Source organism: Muntiacus reevesi, chromosome 1 (assembly GCF_963930625.1).
Source record: "Muntiacus reevesi chromosome 1, mMunRee1.1, whole genome shotgun sequence".
Taxonomy (NCBI): domain Eukaryota; kingdom Metazoa; phylum Chordata; class Mammalia; order Artiodactyla; family Cervidae; genus Muntiacus; species Muntiacus reevesi.
Genome location: NC_089249.1, coordinates 181,271,160 through 181,293,834, shown reverse-complemented (window position 1 = coordinate 181,293,834; position 22,675 = coordinate 181,271,160). Strand labels below are relative to the sequence as shown.

Genomic DNA, 22,675 nt, shown 5'->3' with positions numbered 1-22,675 from the left:
CAGGCAAATTTGGCCTTGGAGTACAGAATGAAGCAGGGCAAAGGCTAATAGAGTTTTGTCAAAAGAATGCACTGGTCATAGCAAACACCCTCTTTCAACAACACAAGAGAAGACTCTACACATGAACATCACCAGATGGTCAACACCAAAATCAGATTAATTATATTCTTTGTAGCCAAAGATGGAGACGCTCTATACAGTCAGCAAAAACAAGACCACGAGCTGACTGTGGCTCAGAACATGAACTCCTTATTGCCAAATTCAGACTTAAACTGAAGAAAGTAGGGAAAACTACTAGACCATTCAGGTAAGACCTAAATCAAATCCCTTATGACTATACAGTGGAAGTGAGAAATAGATTTAAGGGACTAGATCTGATAGACAGAGTGCCTGATGAACTATGGATCGAGGTTCATGACATTGTACAGGAGACAGGGATCAAGACCATTCCCATGGAAAAGATATGCAAAAAGGCAAAGTGGCTGTCTGAGGAGGCCTTACAAATAGCTGTGAAAAGAAGAGAAGTGAAAAGCAAAGGAGAAAGGAAAAGATATTCCCATTTGAATGCAGAGTTCCAAAGAATAGCCAGGAGAGATAAGAAAGCCTTCCTCAGCGATCAATGCAAAGAAATAGAGGAAAACAACAGAATGGAAAAGACTAGAGATCTCTTCAAGAAAATTAGAGATATCAAGGGAACATCTCATGCAAAGATGGGTTCAATAACGGACAGAAATGGTATGGACCTAACAGAAGCAGAAGATATTAAGAAGAGGTGGCAAGAATACACAGAAGAACTGGACAAAAAAGATCTTCACGACCCAGATAATCACAATGGTGTGATCACTCACCTAGAGCCAGACATCCTGGAATTCAAAGTCAAGTGGGCCTTAGAAAGCATCACAAAGAACAAAGCCAGTGGAGGTGATGGAATTCCAGTTGAGCTATTTCAAATCCTGAAAGCTGATGCTGTGAAAGTGCTGCATTCAATATGCCAGCAAATTTGGGAAACTCAGCAGTGGCCACAGGACTGGAAAAGGCCACTTTTCATTCCAATCCCAAAGAAAGGCAATGCCAAAGAATGCTCAAACTACCACACAATTGCACTCATCTCACACGCTAGTAAAGTAATGCACTAAATTCTCCAAGCCAGGCTTCAGCAATACGTGAAGTGTGAACTTCCAGATCTTCAAGCTGGTTTTAGAAAAGGCAGAGGAACCAGAGATCAAATTGCCAACATGTGCTGGATCATCAAAAAAGCAAGAGAGTTCCAGAAAAACATCTATTTCTGCTGTATTGACTATGCCAAAGCCTTTGACTGTGTGGATCACAATAAACTGTGGAAAATTCTGAAAGAGATGGGAATACCAGACCACCTGACCTGCCTCTTGAGAAACCTGTATGCAGGTCAGGAAGTAACAGTTAGAAGTGGACATGGAACAACAGACTGGTTCCAAATAGGAAAAGGAGTATGTCAAGGCTGTATATATATATATTTTTTTTCTTTTTTTGTTTCCCCCGAGGGGGTGCACCGTTCCTGGAAGTACTGCAATACCAGGTCGATGCGCGGAGTGGACGGAGCAAGCTCCTATTCCAACTCCCAGCTCCAAAAATCCATTTAATATATTGTCCTCGGATAGAGGACGTATCAGATATTAAACTGATATGTATCTGTTTAATACTACACTACACTTGATCTTAGCCAAAAGGCCGAGAAGCGATAAGGCTGTATATTTTTACCCTGCTTATTTAAATTATATGCAGAGTACATCATGAGAAACGTTAGGCTGGAAGAAGCACAACTGGAATCAAGATTGCCAGGAGAAATATCAATAACCTCAGATATGCAGATGACACCACCCTTATGGCAGAAAGTGAAGAGGAACTAAAGAGCCTCTTGATGAAATTGAAAGAGGAGAGTGAAAAAGTTGGCTTACAGCTCAACATTCAGAAAACTAATATCATGGCATCTGGTCCCATCACCTCATGGGAAATAGATGGGGAAAGAGTGGAAACAGTGTCAGACTTTATTTTCTTGTGCTCCAAAATCACTGCAGATGGTGATTGCAGCCATGAAATTAAAAGACACTTACTCCTTGGAAGGAAAGTTATGACCAACCTAGATAGCATATTAAAAAGCAGAAACATTACTTTGCCAACAAAGTTCCATCTGGTCAAGGCTATGGTTTTTCCAGTGGTCGTGTATGGATGTGAGAGTTGGACTGTGAAGAAAACTGAGCGCTGAAAAATTGATGCTTTTGAACTGTGGTGTTGGAGAAGACTCTGGAGAGCCCCTTGGACTTGAAGGAGATCCAACCAGTCCATCCTAAAGGAGATTAGTCCTGGGTGTTCATTGGAAGGACTGATGCTGAAGCTGAAACTCCAATACTTTGGCCACCTGATGCGAAGAGTTGACTCATTGGAAAAGACCCTGATGCTGGGAGGGATTGGGGGCAGGAGGAGAAGGGGACGACAGAGGATGAGATGGCTGGGTGGCATCACCGACTCAATGGGCATGAGTTTGAGTAAACTCCGGGAGTTGGTGATGGACAGGAAGGCCTGGTGTGCTGCGATTCATGGGCTCGCAAAGAGTTGGACACAACTGAGTGACTGAACTGAACTGAGTCCTAATGGGTAAAGTGCTAGCTCATTGTGGTTTTGATTTACAGTTCTCTAAGGTTAGCAATGTGTACTGTTGCACTTGACTGTTTTTGCTTTGAAATGATCTTTGTAACACTGTGATCCCAGATCTCTTTCTCATATTATTTTCCTGGTACATAATAATTCATCTCTTTATTTTCTCCCTTAAAGTGTCCTTTGGTTTTAGGCTTGGTGTTGTAAACTGTAATGGTGGATATTTTAAAAAGCATTCACTTGATATTTATAGAATATGTATTATTTGGTATGTACAGTGCCAGAAAATGAGGACGCAGTGGTAAAGAAGGGGGTTACTCTCAATACCAGAAAACAATCTTTACAATTTAAATGAACCCTTTTAAAAGAAGTAATGAATGTCATGAAAAGAGCAATACTAGGTCTATGTTTTTGTTTTTACCCAATGTGTCAGTTAAATATATATATATATATATACATTTTATTATAGGTTACAAAATTTAGACAATTTAATTTAAAAATTCGTTAGATACTGTTTTCTCAATAACCAAGAAAAAGCAGCAGCAAGCAGCTAGTCTTCCACATTTTCTATTACATACTCACTTTTCCCACCGATTATCATTGTCATCATAATTTTAAATAAAACGGGTGCACGAAAGGAGACGTGGTTACAGCAGAGGCTGAAAGACGAGGCTTCAGCCTCCTCTGGCTTTTGCAGGACTGTTTTCTCTAGCCTTCCCTTCCTTGGACCTTCTCGGACCCCGTAGCGGGCCGTGCCGTGGAGAGGTCTGGGAAGTATAGTTCGAAAGGAAAAGCGCTATGGGTCTCCTGTACGCACGCGCAGTTTTGCCCGGTGGCCTGGCGGCGGCGACGCCAAATATCCCTGCACTAGGTGGTCCTCTTGCCTTCTGTAGGGCCCGCCGCTTCCCACGTCCCGGCGAGCCCAGGTACAGACTGCCTTTGAGAGTGGGCCCGGGGTGTTAGACTCCTACAGCAGGGAGCGGACCGAGGGTCAGCCACGGCGAGTCCCAGCTTTGGGCGTCCAAGCCCAGGCGGCCTTGGCAGGTGAACCCGGTCGGAGGAGGGGGCGTTGCCCCGGCAAGGCCCCTCGACGGACGGCGCGGCTCAGTCTGGGCCAGGCTTCCAGGAGCTGTGTCTCATTTCAGGATTCGTGAGCCCTGGGGTGGTTTTCAGCTTTTACCGTTTGTTGGTATTTTCCCCCTACAGTTGAAACTTAATGTTTATACGTTTTGCCAACCTTGTATTTTGGCATTGTTCTTCTAGGGTGAATCCTAAGTGACTTAACTGTTCCTTTTGTGTTTAATTTTGTTCACTTGCTAAGTTACCTCCCTTTTCTCTAAATTTTAAATTCATTTCGAGCCAACGAAGGTATTTTTCTGAGTCTTGTACTTTTAGGAGGCTGGGGGTAGAGAAGGTGGATCGGTAATGTTTCCTTTTACAGTTAAGAAGGTTTGATAACTTTCTTCACAAAGGAAACAACGTCCAAGAGGAAGAGAAGAGGACTAATTTTTGGTTGGCTGTTTCTGAAAAGGACACCAATTCTTAAAATTACATTTGAAGAATTGCTACGATCCTAATTACTATAGCTCAAAATACTTAAATGCAGGTGTGAAGAATATTTGTCATTTCTCATTAATTTAAGTCTCTGTGAGCCCAGTGTGACTGCTGTTTACAGTTAATTTGTATCGGGTGGTTCTAATACCCTCATTTGATTCATCTTTATTCATAAATCATTGGCTGAAAGGTTGCAGGCTCAGTGACTGGAAGTCTGCTTTCTGTGCACTCCTGGTTTTGGTGGTCAAAGCACAGGTTCCCTCCGACTCAGAAATGCCGGGGTGTCCAGGGTTCCTCTGGTTTCTAAAGGGTGCTCAGTCTGTGAAGACTCTTAACCTGGTCTGACCCTAATGAGGAGGGGAGTGCAGGTAGAGTGGAAAGACCTCACAGTTTCTTTCTCCCTTTTAGGTGCCCTCGCTCAAAGGAGAGCAGGAGGAAGAAATGGCCACAAGGTTGCTGCCAGCCCAGGCTCTGGTGAGTGAAGGCTTCTTTATTGAACTGCCTTCTGGGTTCAGAGGTTGGGAACATGCGTTATCTGTTGTTGAGCTTTTCTAGGTAATGAAGTCCATTGAGGGACCAGAATTGAGGAACTCCAAAAAGACGGTGTTTCCCTTGCTGCAGGGCCAGCCTCTTTGTGAATTTTCCATTTCACCAGTTAGTGCTTGTTGACTTGGAAATGAATGGGCCCACAGCCCCCTTGCCAGTGTCACGCCCAGAGCTTTGTGAAGGAACCAGGTTTGTTTTGCCCCATGGAGCGCAGAGACATAGGGGAGTCAAATCTTTCCCATAACACTAGGAAATCAACTGAGAACTAATCTTCTACAGTAATACCTGATAAGGGGTCTAGGTGATTTTCTAAGAAGATCCTAGAAAGAAGACCTAGTGGTCAGAGATGCTTCCTACTATTGTGCAGTTTTATACATATGAGCAGTATTAGGCTTATACAGATGTTGAAATGAAAAGAAGTTACAATTTGGGCTGTGTTTTGGGGGAGGGGACAGATTCAGGGAAGTGAGACTTTCCTGAGGGAGAAGCATCTGGTTCACAGTGATTTCTTCCCCTCTTTGCCCTTTCACTTGGGGAACAATAATTAAAGCATAATCTCTTTCCAACCCAGAAAAGCTTTCCACATCAGTAGAGGAGAAATAAAACACTTTTATTATTGAGTAAACATTACACCAGAATGTATTGTGTATCACTGGCGATCCATTAAAGAGATTGCAGAGATAGAAAGCTCACTTATATATAGCTAAATGCTATATAACCCAGTTTTGCAGTTTGGAAATTTGTCAGATGACAAGTTAGGCTCATCTCCTCCTAGGAAGTGGTGATGTTAGCACATTCAGAGAAATGGTTACCAGGTCTTTGAGGAAACAGTCCTGAATTGTGAGACTGGCTGATGACTTATTTAGCCATTAAAAAGACTTACATACATTTGTTAAGGGAAATTCGGAAAGAAAGGATGCAGTTGGAGTCTTCTCACTTATTTCTAACAGCCTCTTATTTTTAATTTGCTTTTGCATTTACCAATCAAAGAACACCCTGGCCTTGTGACCGCCTTTCTGGATTTTGGGGATAAAGTGTGGAAGTATTTTTACCTCTAGAAATGTGTCCTAAGAAAATAAACTTTTTTGTGATGTGCAGGAACGCTCAATCCAGTATTTTTAGGGTTACAAAAATGGAAATAACCTAAATACCCACAAGTAGATTAGTTAAGTAAACCGTCTAATAATCTATAAGTAATCTATACAGTGAGATATACGTGGCAGCAAATAAAAAGTGTTGAGTGGGATAAAGTTATCTATAACATTTTATTTTTATTTTAATTTAGAGCCATATTATCATGTAAAAAGTCTGAAAGAACACACAAGAAGTTAACAAACCTTGTTTTTGATGGTAGGAAGTTAGATTAATATTCCTTTTTCTTTTTTGTCTGCACCATGTGGCATGTAGGATCTTAGTTCCCTGACCAGGGATGGAACCCATGCTCTCTGCAGTGGGAGCATAGAGTCTTAACCACTGACTGCCAAGGAAGTCCAACATTCCTTTTTCTTTTGCTTATTGATCATTCCTAATTTGCTTTAAAAAAAAAAAGATTCTTAATAATAAAAGAAAGGGACCACCAGTTTAAAACAGGTGACTTGTGATGCACTGAAGCAGGAGATGTTCCCAAAGCCACATTCGTGTGTCTGATGTACCATGAGGCCAAACCAAAACATCAGAATTTGGAGTGGGAAAGGTTTATTGTAGGACCAAGCAAGAAGAAGAGATGGCTTGTATGCAAAAAACTCAACTCCCTGATGGTTTTCAGGGAAAAGTTTTTTTGGGCAAAATTTGAGATAAGGGCTGCAGACTGTAAATTTCTTCTGACTGGTTGATAGTGAGGTAACAGGGCAGTGTTCCAGCGCTGTTGCACTCAGCCTTGAGTAACCATCCTCTACCTGGGTGGGGGCCTTATTTCCTGCAGGAGAACTCAAAGATCCATTCTTAAGTGTGTCCCTTGAGTGGGAACCAGGACCCTGCTTTTCGCCTGCTCTGTTGTTTCTTGACTGCTGTTCCTTTGTTGCTGCAGTCCCTCAGTTCCCTCATTAGTGACTGTTTGAATATGCCCCCGGGTATTCAGGAAGGTCTAGGAGGTTGAAGCCCTTTTCCTACATAGAAGAAATGGAGAACATGGGAAGGCTTTATGTATACAGGAGGGCCCCTCAGGGCTTCTGCTCAGTTTCAGAGAGAAGTAGAACAAAGGCTTCTGAGATGGGGAGAGAGAGTGCCAACTGCAGCCTTGTCACCTGGCTCTTCAAAGATTGTGCAGCCCACCATGCCGGGCCTGCTTCTGGGAAAGCCATGCCTGGGGCATTCTTGAAGCCCCCTTCACTGTGACTGGCAGCGTCTTTTCACCCGAGAGAGATGGCCCAAGGTGACCACAGAATCCACACACACCTGGAGGGTCCTTCTAAAACCCAATTCTCACGTCTCACCTGTAAACTGAGTTTGGTCTAGGTGATTGTACCTTTCTATGCCTAGAGTTCTGTGTTTCCATCATTCTGATTTTATTCCACGACTTCAAGTGTTTTACCTTGTTTGGCTGCTGGATTTCATGTTACTGGGAGCACAGTGCCTCACTGACAGTAGGTAGGTGACAGACATGTATGTGCTTAGTAAAGGAGGGGTGGTCAGGAAGTATTCAGCTCGAAATTGCTCAGAACCTAGAATGGTGACAGGGTTGCTGCTCAGCCATCCCACTGGGGGTATGGTCCTGGGTGAGCAGGAACGGGTTTCTATTACAGGTGTCTGTGACATTCAGGGATGTGGCCGTGTTCTTCAGCCGGGATGAGTGGTTGTGCCTCGACTCCGCGCAGAGAACCTTGTACCAGGAGGTGATGCTGGAGAACTATAGCACCCTGTTCTCTCTGGGTAAGGCATTTCCTGGTGACGTAGAATCTGCTGGGGGAGCACCTTGGTGCCCTCTCCGAGGAGGACATTTGGAGGGCGTGGCCAGGTTCAGCCCACAGGTGGACTCAGAAAGTAGCAGTTGCTGTTGCCCTCAGCTGCAGGGACAGGTCTCAGCTTGGCAGAGTTGGTGACGGGCATCCTTCTGTACTTCTCCTGTCTTCCGCGCCCTGAACTCTGTCCCCCTGGGTCTCACAAGAGGTTCCAGCCTAGAGGAATGCACAGCCAGAGCCCTGACTTCCTTCCTGAGACCACCTCCTGGCCATCCTCTGGGAGCCCAGTTTCAAGCCCTTCTCAGAACAAATCTATTGCTCTCAACTGTCCCTTTGCCCCAGACTCTGGGGCTGGATCTGAGTGAGTGACTGGCCACTCATGTCTTACCCCATGGATTCATTCTCTTTCTTGCTCATGAACAGGGATTCTGTTTTCCAAACCAAAAGTTATCCTCCAGTTAGAACAAGGGGAAGACCCCTGGATGGTGGAAAATGGAGTTTCTCAAAGCACATATCTAGGTGAGTGACAGTAATTGGGAAATGGGCATCGCATTTCTGAGCTTCTTCGGCTTTGCTGATCAGTAAGGAGGAGGAGACCAAGGCCCTCCTTGATGTGTCAGGATAGGTGGGAAATACTGGCAAGGATATATCTTCACTCAGCCTTTTTGAGTATTTGGTATAGCAGGTTCAGAGGGAGAGTTGAATTCTTCCAGTATGAGTTGCACTTTGTCATATATCCTTTGTAATTTGAATGCAGAGCATGTAATGTGTAAAGGTTTATGATTCATATCTTCTCCCTTTTTTTCTTTTACTGGATTGATTATTTTCTTAAATTATTTTCTTTTTATGATTTAAACAAACCTTTTATCACTACAGTGCATTCCTCATTGTCCCATCTTGGGTTTTTGCTTTGACTTATCTGCAACTTTTTACACATGGTTTAGCTAAAAAACCAAAATGATGCATGTATATTTATGTACTAGCAAGAGAGAGAAAGCAAGGTTAGGAAAATGGTAACAGTTATTAAATTTAGGCGGAAGGTTTTCAGATATTAAACATAGCTTTCTCCTCATTCTTTTGGTGTGAAACAATTTTAAAATAACATGTTCCATCACTTCTCGGCCTTTCGGCTCAGATCAAGTGTAGTATCTGTTCTTAACAGTTTAAAATAGTATGTTCCAGACCCTGGCTGCTAGAATGTATCTCTCAATCCCTAAAATCCCTGTGGGTTGCTGAATCATAAGGTCTTGCTTTCTGTTCCACTTTGAATTTTGTCTTTGTTTCTGACACCAGAGGATGACTCACTCTTTTGAGTTTTGCTCCTTGTCCGGAATTTATTTATTCTGATGGCAAAAGACAGGCTTTCTGTGTCAGTTCAGTCTTGTGTTTCTATTTATGAGTTCTGTCTTGAGATTTTTGCCTTTGGTTTAACTAGAGTATTTCCTGACTAATGTTTCAGAAAGGTTCATGTATACTGTATTTGTGCATGTCTAATATCAATTCTTTTCCCTCTCCTGTGGGAATTATGTTTTATATCTAGAATTCTGGCATCAGTTTTTATTTCCTAGAAACTGTTCAACCTTTGTTCCACTGTTTTGGGGCACTGAGTATTGTTGACTGTAAGTCCTCTTTTTCCCCCACCACCTCTGTTTCCATTTAGAAAACGCTTTTCTCCTTTTTTATTTTTTGATATCCTTTTCATTTTTGAAATTCACAAGTTTCATTAAGTTATATCAAGGAAGTTTGGTTTTTTTGTTATTCAGCATTTATGAGGCCCGTTGCTTTGAAGACCCAAGTCTTTTTTCATTTCAGTGATTTTTTTCTGTACCACATACTGACATATATTCTGCCATATTCCATGGATGGATGGAGGTATATGACTGTAAAAATAACAATATGAAACAGAAATTCATTCAGAGCTGTCAGATATAAATATATCTGTTGGATGAGTTTCAAATTTGGTTGTGAGCTTTCTGATAGGCAAAGAAATTATTAATTTTAAATTGACTATATTCTTTTGTAAGATTTAAAAAATTAATTATTTTTAATTTATTTGAGGTGTGCATGGTATTGTTAAAAAGTGAGAAACAGAAAGACAAAAGAAAAGACTGATTTGAAATTTTACCAACCATACTGAGTCATTGTTAATACTTTACTATTCTTTCAAACTATGAATATTTGAGTGTATTTGTGTATGAGAAAGACACACACACAGAGAAACAATTGTATATGTTGTTCTTGAGCTTGTTTTTAATTATAAATCTTCAATTATGTAGGCTTCATTGAATAGAGATCTACCTCCTTGAAAGAACTCTAGTATATTGTTAAGCCATATTTTATTAAACAATCTTCCTTTTGGAAATTTTAGTTTCCCATTTTCCCTGTTAATATTGCTATCATTGCTGTCATGGCTATGGGATATAAAAGTAAAAAGAAGGGGGAAAGTTCCAAAGACACAAGTCAGTCAGTTCACTCGCTCAGTCATGTCCAACTCTTTGCGACCTCATGAACCGCAGCATGCCAGGCCTCCGTGTCCATCACCAAATCCAGGAGTCCACCCAAACCCATGTCCATCGAGTCGGTGATTCCATCCAACCATCTTGTCCTCTGTCATCCCCTTCTCCTCCTGCCCTCAATCTTTCCCAGCATCAGGATCTTTTCCAGTGAGTCAGCTCTTCGAATCAGGTGACCAAACATAGGAGTTTCAGCTTCAACATCAGTCCTTCCAATGAACACTCAGGACTGATCTCCTTCAGGATGGACTGGTTGGATCTCCTTGCAGTCCAAGAGACTCTCAAGAGTCTTCTCCAACACCACAGTTCAAAAGCATCAATTTTTCGGTGCTCAGCTTTCTTTATAGTCCAACTCTCACATCCATACATGACCACTGGAAAAATCATAGCCTTGACTAGACAGACCTTTGTTGACAAAGTGATGTCTCTGCTTTTTACTATGCTGTCTAGGTTGGTCATAACTTTCCTTCCAAGGAGTAAGCGTCTTTTAATTTCCTGGCTGCAGTCACCATCTGCAGTGATTTTGGAGCCCCCCAAAATAGTCAACCACTGTTTCCACTGTTTCCCCATCTATTTGCCATGAAGTAATGGGACCGGATGCCATGGTCTTAGTTTTCTGAATGTTGAGCTTTAAGCCAACTTTTTCACTCTCCTGTTTCACTTTTGTCAAGAGGCTCTTTTGTTCTTCTTCAATTTCTGCCATAAGGGTGGTGTCATCTACATTATTGATATTTCTCCTGGCAATCTTGATTCCAGCTTGTGCTTCTTCCAGCCCAGCATTTCTCATGATGTACTCTGCATATAAGTTAAATAAGCAGGGTGACAATATACAGCCTTAACATACCCCTTTTCCTATTTGGAACCAGTCTGTTGTTCCATGTCCAGTTCTAACTGTTGCTTCCTGACCTGCATACAGGTTTCTCAAGAGGCAGGTCAGGTGGTCTGGTATTCCCATCTCTTTCAGAATTTTCCAGTTTATTGTTATCCACAGAGTCAAAGGCTTTGGCATAGTCAGTACAGCAGAAATAGATGTTTTTCTGGAACTCTCTTGCTTTTTCAATGATCTGGCAGATGTTGGCAATTTGACCTCTGGTTCCTCTGCCTTTTGTAAATCCAGCTTGAACATCTGGAAGTTCACAGTTCACGTATTGCTGAAGCCTGGCTTGGAGAATTTGGTGTATTACTTTACCAGCGTGCAATTGTATGGTAGTTTGAGCATTCTTTGGAATTGCCTTTCTTTGGGACTAGAATAAAAACTGACCTTTTCCAGTTCTGTGGCCACTGCTGAGTTTCCCAAATTTGCTGGCATATTGAGTGCAGCACTTTCACAGCATCAGCTTTCAGGATTTGAAATAGCTCAACTGGAATTCCATCACCTCCACTAGCTTTGTTCTTTGTGATGCTTTCTAAGGCTCACTTGACTTCACACTCTAGGATGTCTGGCTCTAGGTGAGTGATCACACCATCATGATTATCTGGGTCGTGAAGATCTTTTTTGTATAGTTCTTCTGTGTATTCTTGTCATCTCTTAATATCTTCTACTTCTGTTAGGTCCCCACCATTTCTGTCCTGTATTGAGCCCATCTTTGCATGAAATGTTCCCTTGGTATCTCTAATTTTCTTGAAGAGACCTCTAGTCTTTCCCATTCTGTTGTTTTCCTCTATTTCTTTGCATTGATCACTGAGGAAGGCTTTCTTGTCTCTCCTGCCTATTCTTTGGAACTCTGCATTCAAATGGGTATATCTTTCCTTTTCTCCTTTGCTTTTCACTTCTCTTCTTTTCACAGCTATTTGTAAGACCTCCTCAGATTGCCATTTTGCTTTTTTGCGTTTCTTTTTCTTGGGGATGGTCTTGATCCCTGTCACCTGTACAATGTCATGAACCTCCATCCATAGTTCATCAGGCACTCTCTGTCTATCAGATCTAGTCCCCTAAATCTTTCTCACTTCCACTGTATAGTCATAAGGGGTTTGGTTTAGGTCATACCTGAATGGTCTAGTGGTTTTCCCTACTCTCTTCAGTTTAAGTCTGAATTTGGCAATAAGGAGTTCATGTTCTGAGCCACAGTCAGCTCGTGGTGTTGTTTTTGATGACTCTATAAAGTTTCTCCATCTTTGGCTGCAAAGAATATAATCAGACTGATTTTGCTGCCGACCATCTGGTGATGTCCATGTGTAGCATCTTCTCTTGTGTTGTTGGAAGAGGGTGTTTGCTATGACCAGTGTGTTCTCTTGGCAAAACTCTGTTAGCCTTTGCCCTGCTTCATTCTGTACTCCAAGGCCAGATTTGCCTGTTACTCCAGGTGTTTCTTGACTTCCTACTTTTGCATTCCAGTCCCCTGTAATGAAAAGGACACCTTTTTGGGGCGTTAGTTCTAAAAGGTCTTATAGGTCTTCAGAGAGCTGTTCAACTTCAGCTTCTTCAGTGTTACTGGTTGGGGCATAGAGTTGGATTACCATGATATTGAATGGTTTGCCTTGGAAATGAACAGAGATCATTCTGTTGTTTCTGAGATTGCATCCAAGTACTGCATTTTGGACTCTTTTGTTGACTATGATGGCTGCTCCATTTCTTCTAAGGGATTCCTGCCCACAGTAGTAGATATAATGGTCATCCGAGTTAAATTCACCCATTCCAGTCCATTTTAGTTTGCTGATTCCTAGAATGTCGACATTCACTCTTGCCATCTCCTGTTTGACCACTTCCAATTTGCCTTGATTCATGGACCTAACATTCCAGGATCTTATGCAGTATGGCTCTTTACAGCATCAGACCTTGCTTCTATCACCAGTCACATCCACAACCGAGTGTTGTTTTTGCCTTGGCTCCGTCCCTTCATTCTTTCTGGAGTTATTTCTCCACTGATCTCCAGTAGCATGACCTGGGGATTTCATCTTTCAGTGTCCTATGTTTTTTCCTTTTCATACTGTTCATGGGGTTCTCAAGGCAAGAGTTATGATTAAAAAGATTTATTGAAAAACTACTCAGCTTCATTATAAATCAAAGAAATTCAAAGTAAAGCAATATCATTTTTCCCTTTAATAGGGAATATTACAAAAGGTTAAGAAATACACATCCAGATGTTTTGCTACTGTTCTGAGCAGTAAGCAGTATCTTTAGTGGGATTTTGATTTGAAGTATTTCTGACTTTATTCACATAAATCCCAGGCTTAAGAATTTTTCTTAAGAAAATTTTTTTAAGACAATTTTCTTAAGAAAATAATTCCATAATTGTGCAGAATTGCAAAGATAGTGTAAAGGAATATTTACTTTAACATGAGGCATTACTTGGAGTAAAGAAAGCTAAATGACTTAGAAGGGGATTTATTAAATGCGACATATTCATGTACTGGAACATTCTGTAGCCATCAGAATGATATCAGCCTGCTGTCATTCACATGGAGAGAAGTTCATGATTTTTCCCCCAAACTTTAAAGGTTTTATTTTGTGTTGGTGTATAACCAGTTAACAATTTGTGGTGGTTTCAGGTGAACAGGGAAGGGACTCAGCCGTACATACACATGCATCCTTTCTCCCCCAGACTCCCCTCCCATCCAGGCTGGCACACAACATGAAACAGAGTTCCATGTACTATAGGTCCTTGCTGGATATCCACTTTGAATATAGCAGTGTGTATGTGACCTTCCCAAAGTCCCTCACTCTCCCTTCCTACTGGCAACCATAACTTCCTTTTTCTAAGTCTGTGAGTCTCTATGTTTTGTATGTAAATTCATTTGTTTAATTTCTTTTTAGATTCCACATATAAGGGATGCCATATGATATTTCTTTCTGTGACTTAACTTCACTCAGTATGACACTGTAGGTCTGTCCATATTGCTGCAAATGGCATGATTTCATTCTTTTTAATGGCTGAGTAATATTTTATTGTATATATGTACCACACAATTTTTTTTAAGTGAAATGGTGCAGGGAGGTTAGTTTCAGCCCACTTTAATTTTTTAAGTAAAAGTGTTTTCTTTATATATAGAAAAATTCTGGTGAGATAAATTCCACATTTAGCAATGATTAATTATATTTGCATGATATGTTTATGGGTGAACTATATTTTTGTTTAAATAGTTTTCTGGAGTTTCTTATTTTTTCTTAATGATTATACATTTCCTTTTTAGTTAAGAATATTAAATATTAAAGCTCTATTATAAAATACATTCATTCCTCTTATAAAATACATTCATTGCTTTTGAATCAGTAACCCCATTCTTAAATAGTATTCTAAGTGATAAAAATGGTAGACAGAAAATCATTTTCAAAAATGGACTCTCCCAGTGTTCCCTGTATCACTATATGGCCCACATCTCCATTGGATTCCCCAAGCTAGAGTGTCAGTTGCTCAGTTTTGTTTGACTCTTTGCGACCCCTTGGACTTTAACCCACCAGCCTCTTCTGTTAATGGAATCCTCCAGGCAAGAATAGTGAAGTGGGTAACCATTCCCTTCTCCAGGGGATGTTTCTGACCCAGGGATTGAACCCAAGTCTCTTGCTGCAGGCAGAGTCTTTACCATCTGAGCCACCAGGGAAACCCCAAGCCAAAAGCTAGGCATTATTGTTGAGTCCTCTCACTTATTCTGTACTCCCTTTTCACAGGTGAACCTACCTGTCATTTCTGCTTTTAAAATACTCCAGTGTGCCTACTTCTGTTTCCATATCAGTGCAAACTGCCATAACCTTCATCCAGGAAGACTGTCTCAGCCTCCTAATTGGCAGCCCTGTACCTGTCTTTGTTTTATTTTCCTCTGTCCCCAATTACAGTCCATTTGTCACACAACTCCATAGGTTTCGTTTTTAAACAGAACTACTATGTTCCTCCAAACCCCAGTGATCCTTAGAAGAAATTCCAAACACTGCCCCATATTTTATAAGACCTTGCATGATATGACCCCCTGCCCATCTCATTTTTCCTCTTGTAGCATTCTCCCCCGTTTGCCTCTTGCTTATTTGGCCACACTGGTTCTTTATAGTCTGCAAACACACAGAGCTTATTCCTGCCTTACAGCCTTTGTAATTGCTCTTCTTACCCAATTTTTACATGGACAACTCTATGTTATTTAAATCTTTAATTTTATTTCCTCATCATAGTTTGAAATACCAGGTTGTACACATCACCTTGTTTTTGTTTATTTTCTCACAGTTGTCATCACTCCCAGTACTTTATTTGGTTACTTGATCATTGTCAATATTGGCTACTAGAATGTAAACCTTGTGAAAAAGTGGGACTCTTATCTGGTATGTTCTCTATAATCCTGAGTCTTGACCTTTGTGTGGTACATAGTGGATACTAAGTAGATACTGTCAGTGAAATGTGTTACTTTATTCATAGCACTCAAGGGAATCCTGAAACTTCACTAGCTGAGGCTGTGTTTCAAAGAGACTTTTTAGAGTCTGTGCTTCTTCCACTTGTTTATAGCCCCTCTGCAGTTTTCTCTTGGTTTTGGCTCGAGTGCACTGATGGCTGACCTGAAGGATGAAGCTGAATAATATACAACCTGCTGTACACAGAAATACTATATACCCTGCTGACCTCTGCTTTGTTACTAAATCAGGCCTGGTTCCTTTACTGGAAGAGCTGCCCTCTCAGTTCCTCAGCCCACCCACATATAGTTTTCTTCAGACTTTTTCCCACCCAGGTAGATCTTCCATTCTGCTTCTTTCTCTTGCTTTTCTTTTTTTCACCCTTTTCTCAGTTCAGTTCAGTTGCTCAGTCATGTCCGACTCATTGTGACCCCATGGACTGCAGCACGCCAGGTTTCCCTGTCCGTCACCAACTCCCAGAGCCTACTCAAATTCATGTCCATCAAGTTGGTGATGCCATCCAACCATCTCATCCTGTGCCATCCCCTTCTCCTCCTGCCTTCAGTCTTTCCCAGCTTCAGAGTCTTTTCCAATGAGTCAGTTCTTCACATCAGTTGGCCAAAATATTGGAGTTTCAGCTTCAGTATCAGTCCTTCCAATGAATATTCAAGACTGATTTCCTTTAGGATGGACTGGTTGGATCTCCTTGCTGTCCAAGGGACTCTCAAGAGTCTTCTCCAACACCACAGTTCAAAAGCATCAATGTTTTGGTGCTCAGCTTTCTTTATAGTCCAACTCTCACATCCATACATGACTACTGGAAAAACATAGCTTTGACTAGATGGACATTTGTCAGCAAAGAGATGTCTCTGCTTTTTAATACACTGTCTAGGTTTGTCATAGCTTTTGTTCCAGGGAGCAAGCATCTTTTCATTTCATGGCTGCAGTCACCATCTGCAGTGATTTTGGAGCCCAAGAAAATAAAGTCTGTCACTGTTTCCTTTGGTTCCCTGTCTATTTGCCATGAAGTGATAGGACTGGATGCCATAATCTTAGTTTATTGAATATTGAGTTTTAAGCCAGCTTTATTACTCTCCTCTTTCACTTTCATCAAGAGGCCCTTTAGTTCCTCTTTGCCTTCTGCCATAAGGGTGGTGTCATCTGCATATCTGAGGTTATTGATATTTCTCCCAGCAATCTTGATTCCAGCTTGTGCTTCATCCAGCCCAGCATTTTGCTTGATGTACTCTGCATATAAGTTAAATAAGCAGGGTGACAGTATACAACCTTGATGTACTCCTTTCCCGATTTGGAACCAGTGTCTTGTTGCATGTTCATTTCTAACTGTTGCTTTCTGACCTGCATACAGATTTCTCAGGAGGCAGGTAAGGTGGTCTGGTACTCCCATCTTTTTAAGAATTTTCCATAGTCTATTGTGATCCACACAGTCAGAGGCTTTGACATCATCAATAAAGCAAAGTAGATGTTTTTCTGAAATTCTCTTGCTTTTTCTATGATTCAGCAGATGTTGCCAATTTGACCTCTGGTTCCTCTGCCTTTTCTAAATCCAGCTTGAATATCTGAAAGTTCTTGGTTCATGTACTGTTGAAGCCTAACTTGGAGAATTTTGAGCATTACTTCGCTAGTATGTGAAATGAGTGCAGTTGTGCAGTAGTTTGAACATTCTTTGGCATTGCCTTTTCTAAGGACTCCATAAATATATTTGTTAGCCATCCTTGTGTATTTTGTTGTTATTTTCCTTTATTCTCAGTGCAAAAGAGACTTACATGTTTCTTTTATTTTAGGATGGGAGAGCTTGTTTGAAACCAGAGTTTCTGAAGAAGAAAATCAGGAAGTAATGAATCAACTCTTAGGTGATGGTCATTTTGACTTTAAATTGGGAAAAATCTATATAAACGAGGAAACCCTAGAGAATCAACAAGGCAAAGAGAGCAGACCTTTGAGGGAAATCTTAGTTACCATCAAGAAAACATGCATGAAGGACAAGAGCTTTATAGGTATTGACCTTGGGAAAAATCTTGATCTAAAATTATCACTTATTAGAAAACCTAGAATTGTTTCCAGAGGAAGGAAACCTTGTTCACAGCAGTATTCAATTCTATTTAAACAGCTGGGAATCAGCACAGTGCGTAAGTGTTACAAGTGTAATATCTGCGGGAAAATCTTCCTCCACAGTTCTTCCCTGAGTAAACATCAGAGAATCCATACTGGAGAGAAGCTCTATAAATGTAAGGAATGTAGGAAAGCTTTTAGCCAAAGCTCATCTCTAACTCAGCACCTGAGAGTTCATACTGGAGAGAAGCCTTATATATGTAGTGAATGTGGAAAAGCCTTCAGTTTCACTACATCTCTCATTGGACATCAGAGAATGCATACTGGAGAGAGACCCTATAAATGTAACGAATGTGGAAAAACATTTAAAGGTAGTTCATCCCTTAATAATCACCAGCGAATTCATACTGGAGAAAAGCCCTATAAGTGTAATGAATGTGGGAGAACCTTTAGCCAGTGCTCATCTCTTATTCAGCATCATAGAATTCATACTGGAGAGAAACCATATGAATGTAGTCAGTGTGGGAAAGCCTTTACTTCAATATCACGACTAAGTAGACACCACAGAATTCATACTGGAGAGAAACCTTTTAATTGTAATGAGTGTGGAAAGGTGTTTAGTTACCACTCAGCCCTTATTATACATCAGAGAATTCACACTGGTGAGAAACCTTATGCCTGTAAAGAATGTGGGAAAGCCTTCAGCCAAAGCTCAGCTCTTATACAACATCAAAGAATTCATACTGGAGAAAAACCCTACAAATGTAATGAATGTGGGAAAGCTTTCTCCTGGATTTCACGACTTAATATACACAACAGAATCCATACTGGAGAGAAACCATATAATTGTAAGGAATGTGGAAAGGCTTTCAGTTCCCACTCAGCAGTTAATACTCATCGAAAAATCCATACTGGAGAGAAACCTTATAAATGTAATGACTGTGAAAAAGCTTTCAACCAAAGCTCAGCCCTCATTCAGCACCAGAGAATTCATACTGGAGAGAAACCATATAATTGTAAAGTATGTGGGAAAGCCTTTAGACAAAGTTCATCCCTTATGACACATATGAGAATTCATACAGGGGAAAAGCCCTATAAATGTAAAGAATGTGGGAAAGCTTTCAGTCAGAGCTCGTCTCTTACAAATCATCAGAGGACTCATACTGGAGAAAAACTATAAGTTAAATGCATGGGGAAAAACCTTCCAACTGAAGTTCATTTCATACAAAATACCTAAGAATTCATTCTGGGGAGAAAATCATGAGGAGTAGTTAATTGTGCATTAAACTTCAGGATTTAGACCTTGCCAAGCATCAGAGACTTATGATGCAGGGTAACCTTAGAAATATTAGAAAAGCTTCTATTAAATGTTTCTTCATACATTCTTAACTTATAACTGACTATAAAATAGAAAATTTATCAGATCAAAAGGTTAGTATTTTATTTTTTTTCTGGTGAAATGTGGTAACAGCCACCAGCTTTCATAGGCATCATGGGAAGCTTGTTGGTTAATGGAAAAGTGCAGCCATAAAATCCAGATTTGGATTAGTCTAAGATTGTATATTTTTGAAACGGCATTTGAGTTTCAAAGCCAGTTGTACTAAGAAAAATGTATTAGAGATGAAATGTAAGCAGATGACCTGGAACTACCTCACTGTCAGTAAAATTTGTTTTTGTAAGAATTTAACAGTAACTTCTGTACTTGGTGGTCGTTAAATCTTTTGAGTTATTTCTCCCATGCTTCCTAAGCTATTCACCTGAAAAATCACTCTGTAAACTGGTTTAAGTTCTGGGAGTGTTCTCCCTGACTACTTGTTCCAAATTCTGAATCAGATTTAAAGTCACTTTATTTCAAATCACAAAATACATGATATTTTACTTGTTTTTGTCATAAATTGATTACCAATGTTGTATTACATTGAGAATTAAAGATAATTTAGACAACTACTGCTTTTGCAAGTTGATTTACTGATCAGAGTTGTTAAAAATTATGTTGCAATGTAAGCATAGGGAGCATGACTCTTGACCACCAGGCTGTGTGCCTGCTGCCTTGAGTTCTCTGGTTACCAGCCACCAGGAAGACCCAGGAACACATGGAACTCTGGCTGTCCTCCTGTTAGGTCAAGTGAACAAGGTAGTTTTCACACTTATACTTTACTTTCACCTCCATCAGGTGGTGTTCGCTCCTTTCCACACTCTGAGGACCACTAGACAAAAGTTGAGACTCTTAAGTTCAGATGCTTTTTCCTCCAAAAAATGGACTGTGTCCTTTAAAAAGTTATTGATCCCAGAAACCATTTCTACAATATGAACAGTAATTTGAACAAGATAAAAACAAATCATACTAATTTTGTTGAGCTTCACAGAGGCTAACATCTAGTTTTGTCAATTTTATCAGGAGTAGGCAAGCACTTAAGGACAGGAATACTCATTTCATTGAAAAAAATTGTTTTTTTCTATTTGCCAAGTTGCTTTAAAAAAAAAATTCAAAAGGGTTAGGAGTGGAGATTGAGTAAAGCAAAAAATAGTGAATTAAACTTTGCCTCTTGGGACTAATCAGTCTCATTGTTTCAGACTTGTGAGGAACAAACTCTTCCAGGTCATTTAGTATTCTACTCACAATGTCCCTTTTCATACAACCATTCTTTTAAATTCTCTGATTACCTAAGGGAGGTTCCTAGGAAATACATAACTTTCCTAGGAAAAATAGAGCTTCTTAGTTTGGAGTGCTGTACCAGAATACCAGAGACTGGATAGCTTATAAACAATGGAAATTTATTTCTCACAGTTATGGCTGGAAAGTCTAAAATCAGGGCATCAACATGATTTGTGTTGTGGTTAAAACCCCCTTCCTGACTCATTTCTGGTGCCTTCTCACCATGTCATCATGGTGAGGGATTTCTCAGGGGCCTCTTTTTTTAAGGGCACTGATCTATGCATGAGGGAGGTAGCATAGATACCTCACAAGGCTCCACCTCCTAATAACATCGCCTTTGGGGTTGAATTTCAACATGTATTTTGAGGGGACACAAAGATTCAGACTGTAGCATTCCACAAGTATGTGTCCTAAAATCATCAAAAAATTAAATAAAATCACACAAAATATGAAGCCTAGTTATTTTTAAGGCAAGGCCTATCAAACTTGCAGGTAACATTGTTTATGTCTTTAGCAGAATCCTTCAAAGGCGATAATCTGTAAGTTTGATGATTCTAATATAACCCAGTACCAAAATCAGGCAAGGGAAATACAAGAAAGATTGCAGTCCAGTATCATCCATCAACATGTAAAAATCCTAAACAAAGCATAAGCAGATTGAGCCCAAAAGTACCTAGACATAGTACTAGTTTTACTGATAAGTACAGGTTATTCATGGAGATGCATGGGTTGTCTTAACATTAGGAAGCTTACAGATGCTATGTGCCATCTTAATATTAACAGAAATTCATAGGTTCGTCTCAATAGATGCAGAAAAAACCAAAATTCTCAGCACCTACTCGTGATTAAAAACTAACCAAGCAGCAGTAGGAAGGAAGTTTATAACTGGATAAAAAGGTATTTACCAAGAAATGTGCTGGAAAAAAAAATGGTAAAAGATTAGAAGTATTCATGACATGACAAGTATGGGGAAAGAACAGATTACTCAATAATGGTTCTAAAAAGCAGAAGTGGTTCATTCACATAGAAAAGAACTGGATGCCTACGCTCACCATATCAAGAGTTACATGCAAGGCAAAACTGACTTTTGGAAGAATATGTAAGCAATAACTATGATCACAAGATAAGGGTTTTTTAAACAGGATACAAATAAGCTTTATAAAATATTTATAATATTTGCTCACATTGAAAAAAAAATTTGCTCACATTGAAATAAGGAACTTGTGGTTATCAGAATATACCAAAAAGGAAATGAAAAGATACAAAACAGAATGAAATCTTTCTACAACATGTCCAATATGTTTTCTGGAAAATCTGAATGGTTTGTATGGATCAATTAAAAAGAAAAACGTAATAGAAAAAAGTGATCTGAATGCATGACTACTTATTATTTCATAGATGAGAAAATAGAAATTTCTAAAAACATAAAAGGATATTTCATTGGGACCAATGTAAATTAGTACCATAGATATGATTTTATAAGTACAGATGAGCAAATAATATGTATGACAATACTGAGTTTTGGAATATATATGAAATAACTGGCATTCACACTCTACTAGTGGAAGTATAAATCAATACAGATCATTCACATTTTGCAAAGTCGAACACTTGCTTGCTGTAATACACTGGGACCTGTACATGCTAGATAAATGTTTGCATATGAGCACAAAGAATCATGTATAAAGATATTTATACTGATCATAATAGCAAATATTTGGAAGTAGTCTGAATGTCCATTAGTAGGAGAATGTATTCAGTAAACATCAATGAAAATCAGTGAGCCAAAGCTATATACAAAACAGAGATGAATTTTAAAACATACTGAGTTCTAAAAAGTCATGGGAAACTACATTAGGGATAACATTTTTTTGCAAAATTAAGTTTATACTAAGTGATATGCGGTGAAGATCATAAAAACAAGTGTTTGGATGAGATGGTATTTTAGTTATAATTAACCACCCAAACGTAGAAGACTGAAAATAAGAAAAATATTTGAGGTCCTAAGTATTGCAATCAAAAGGCACAGATTCTAACAGCAACTCAAATGTGCTCCAAGGGGAATATTTATTTCCCAAGGGAAATATTAGGGTTTATAAAAGCAACAGATAAAGGCATTCCAGAGGTATTATGTAGATGTATTTTTACAGAAATATGGTGGCATTCAGTCACTTGTAGACAGCAGATTGTTTGCTAATCCGTGATCTTTAATGAGTAAGGAAAGCAGGTTCCAGATGGTCTCAGGAACTTTTGACTCTGTCAAAAGTTTATATTGCATCTGGGAGTGAATGTGTGTAAGTTCTACTTCCTTAATGGCCTCTTGGCTCCATTTAAGACCCCGCGAACATAAGTGACTCCATTTCGTTGTTCATGGTCCACATTATCCATCACTGTGTAACAACTCTCCCCCAAATTTAACATTTTAAAAAGCAAATTATTTATTTCCGTCTTGGTTTGATGTTTGGGCTCAGCTGGACAGTTCTTACTGAGAGTG

At 39.9% G+C, this 22,675-nt stretch overlaps 2 protein-coding genes, 1 non-coding gene and 1 pseudogene across 3 annotated transcripts in view; 3 read left to right on the top strand and 1 right to left on the bottom strand.

The window, feature by feature from the left end:
• Nucleotides 1-1,518: 1,518 nt before the first annotated feature.
• On the bottom strand, nucleotides 1,519-1,719 carry LOC136156532 (U2 spliceosomal RNA; annotated as a pseudogene).
• A 1,749-nt stretch (nucleotides 1,720-3,468) lies between these two features.
• On the top strand, nucleotides 3,469-21,424 carry LOC136155516 (zinc finger protein 879). Its single transcript, XM_065917315.1, has 5 exons — nucleotides 3,469-3,557; nucleotides 4,594-4,659; nucleotides 7,473-7,599; nucleotides 8,052-8,147; nucleotides 17,258-21,424. The coding sequence occupies exons 2-5, from the start codon at nucleotides 4,627-4,629 to the stop codon at nucleotides 18,703-18,705; spliced, it is 1,704 nt and encodes a 567-aa protein (XP_065773387.1). The 5' UTR covers nucleotides 3,469-3,557; nucleotides 4,594-4,626; the 3' UTR covers nucleotides 18,706-21,424.
• Nucleotides 4,634-22,675, top strand: part of ZNF354C (zinc finger protein 354C) — a 99,311-nt gene continuing 81,269 nt past the window's right edge. The window contains exon 1 of the mRNA XM_065917311.1: nucleotides 4,634-4,659. The gene's annotated coding sequence lies outside the window, so the exon portion shown is untranslated. The remainder of the gene's footprint in view (nucleotides 4,660-22,675) is intronic.
• On the top strand, nucleotides 8,739-8,938 carry LOC136156538 (U2 spliceosomal RNA). Its single transcript, XR_010661070.1, has one exon. It is a non-coding gene; the product is annotated as a U2 spliceosomal RNA (small nuclear RNA).

What these genes read in the sequence shown, in the direction of transcription:
- LOC136155516 (XM_065917315.1), top strand. Translation starts at nt 4,627, where the DNA reads ATGGCCACAAGGTTGCTGCCAGCCCAGGCTCTG. An exon ending in TAGCACCCTGTTCTCTCTGG is followed by an intron (nt 7,600 to 8,051) that starts GTAAGGCATTTC and finishes GCTCATGAACAG; the next exon opens with GGATTCTGTTTTCCAAACCA. An exon ending in TTCTCAAAGCACATATCTAG is followed by an intron (nt 8,148 to 17,257) that starts GTGAGTGACAGT and finishes CTTTTATTTTAG; the next exon opens with GATGGGAGAGCTTGTTTGAA.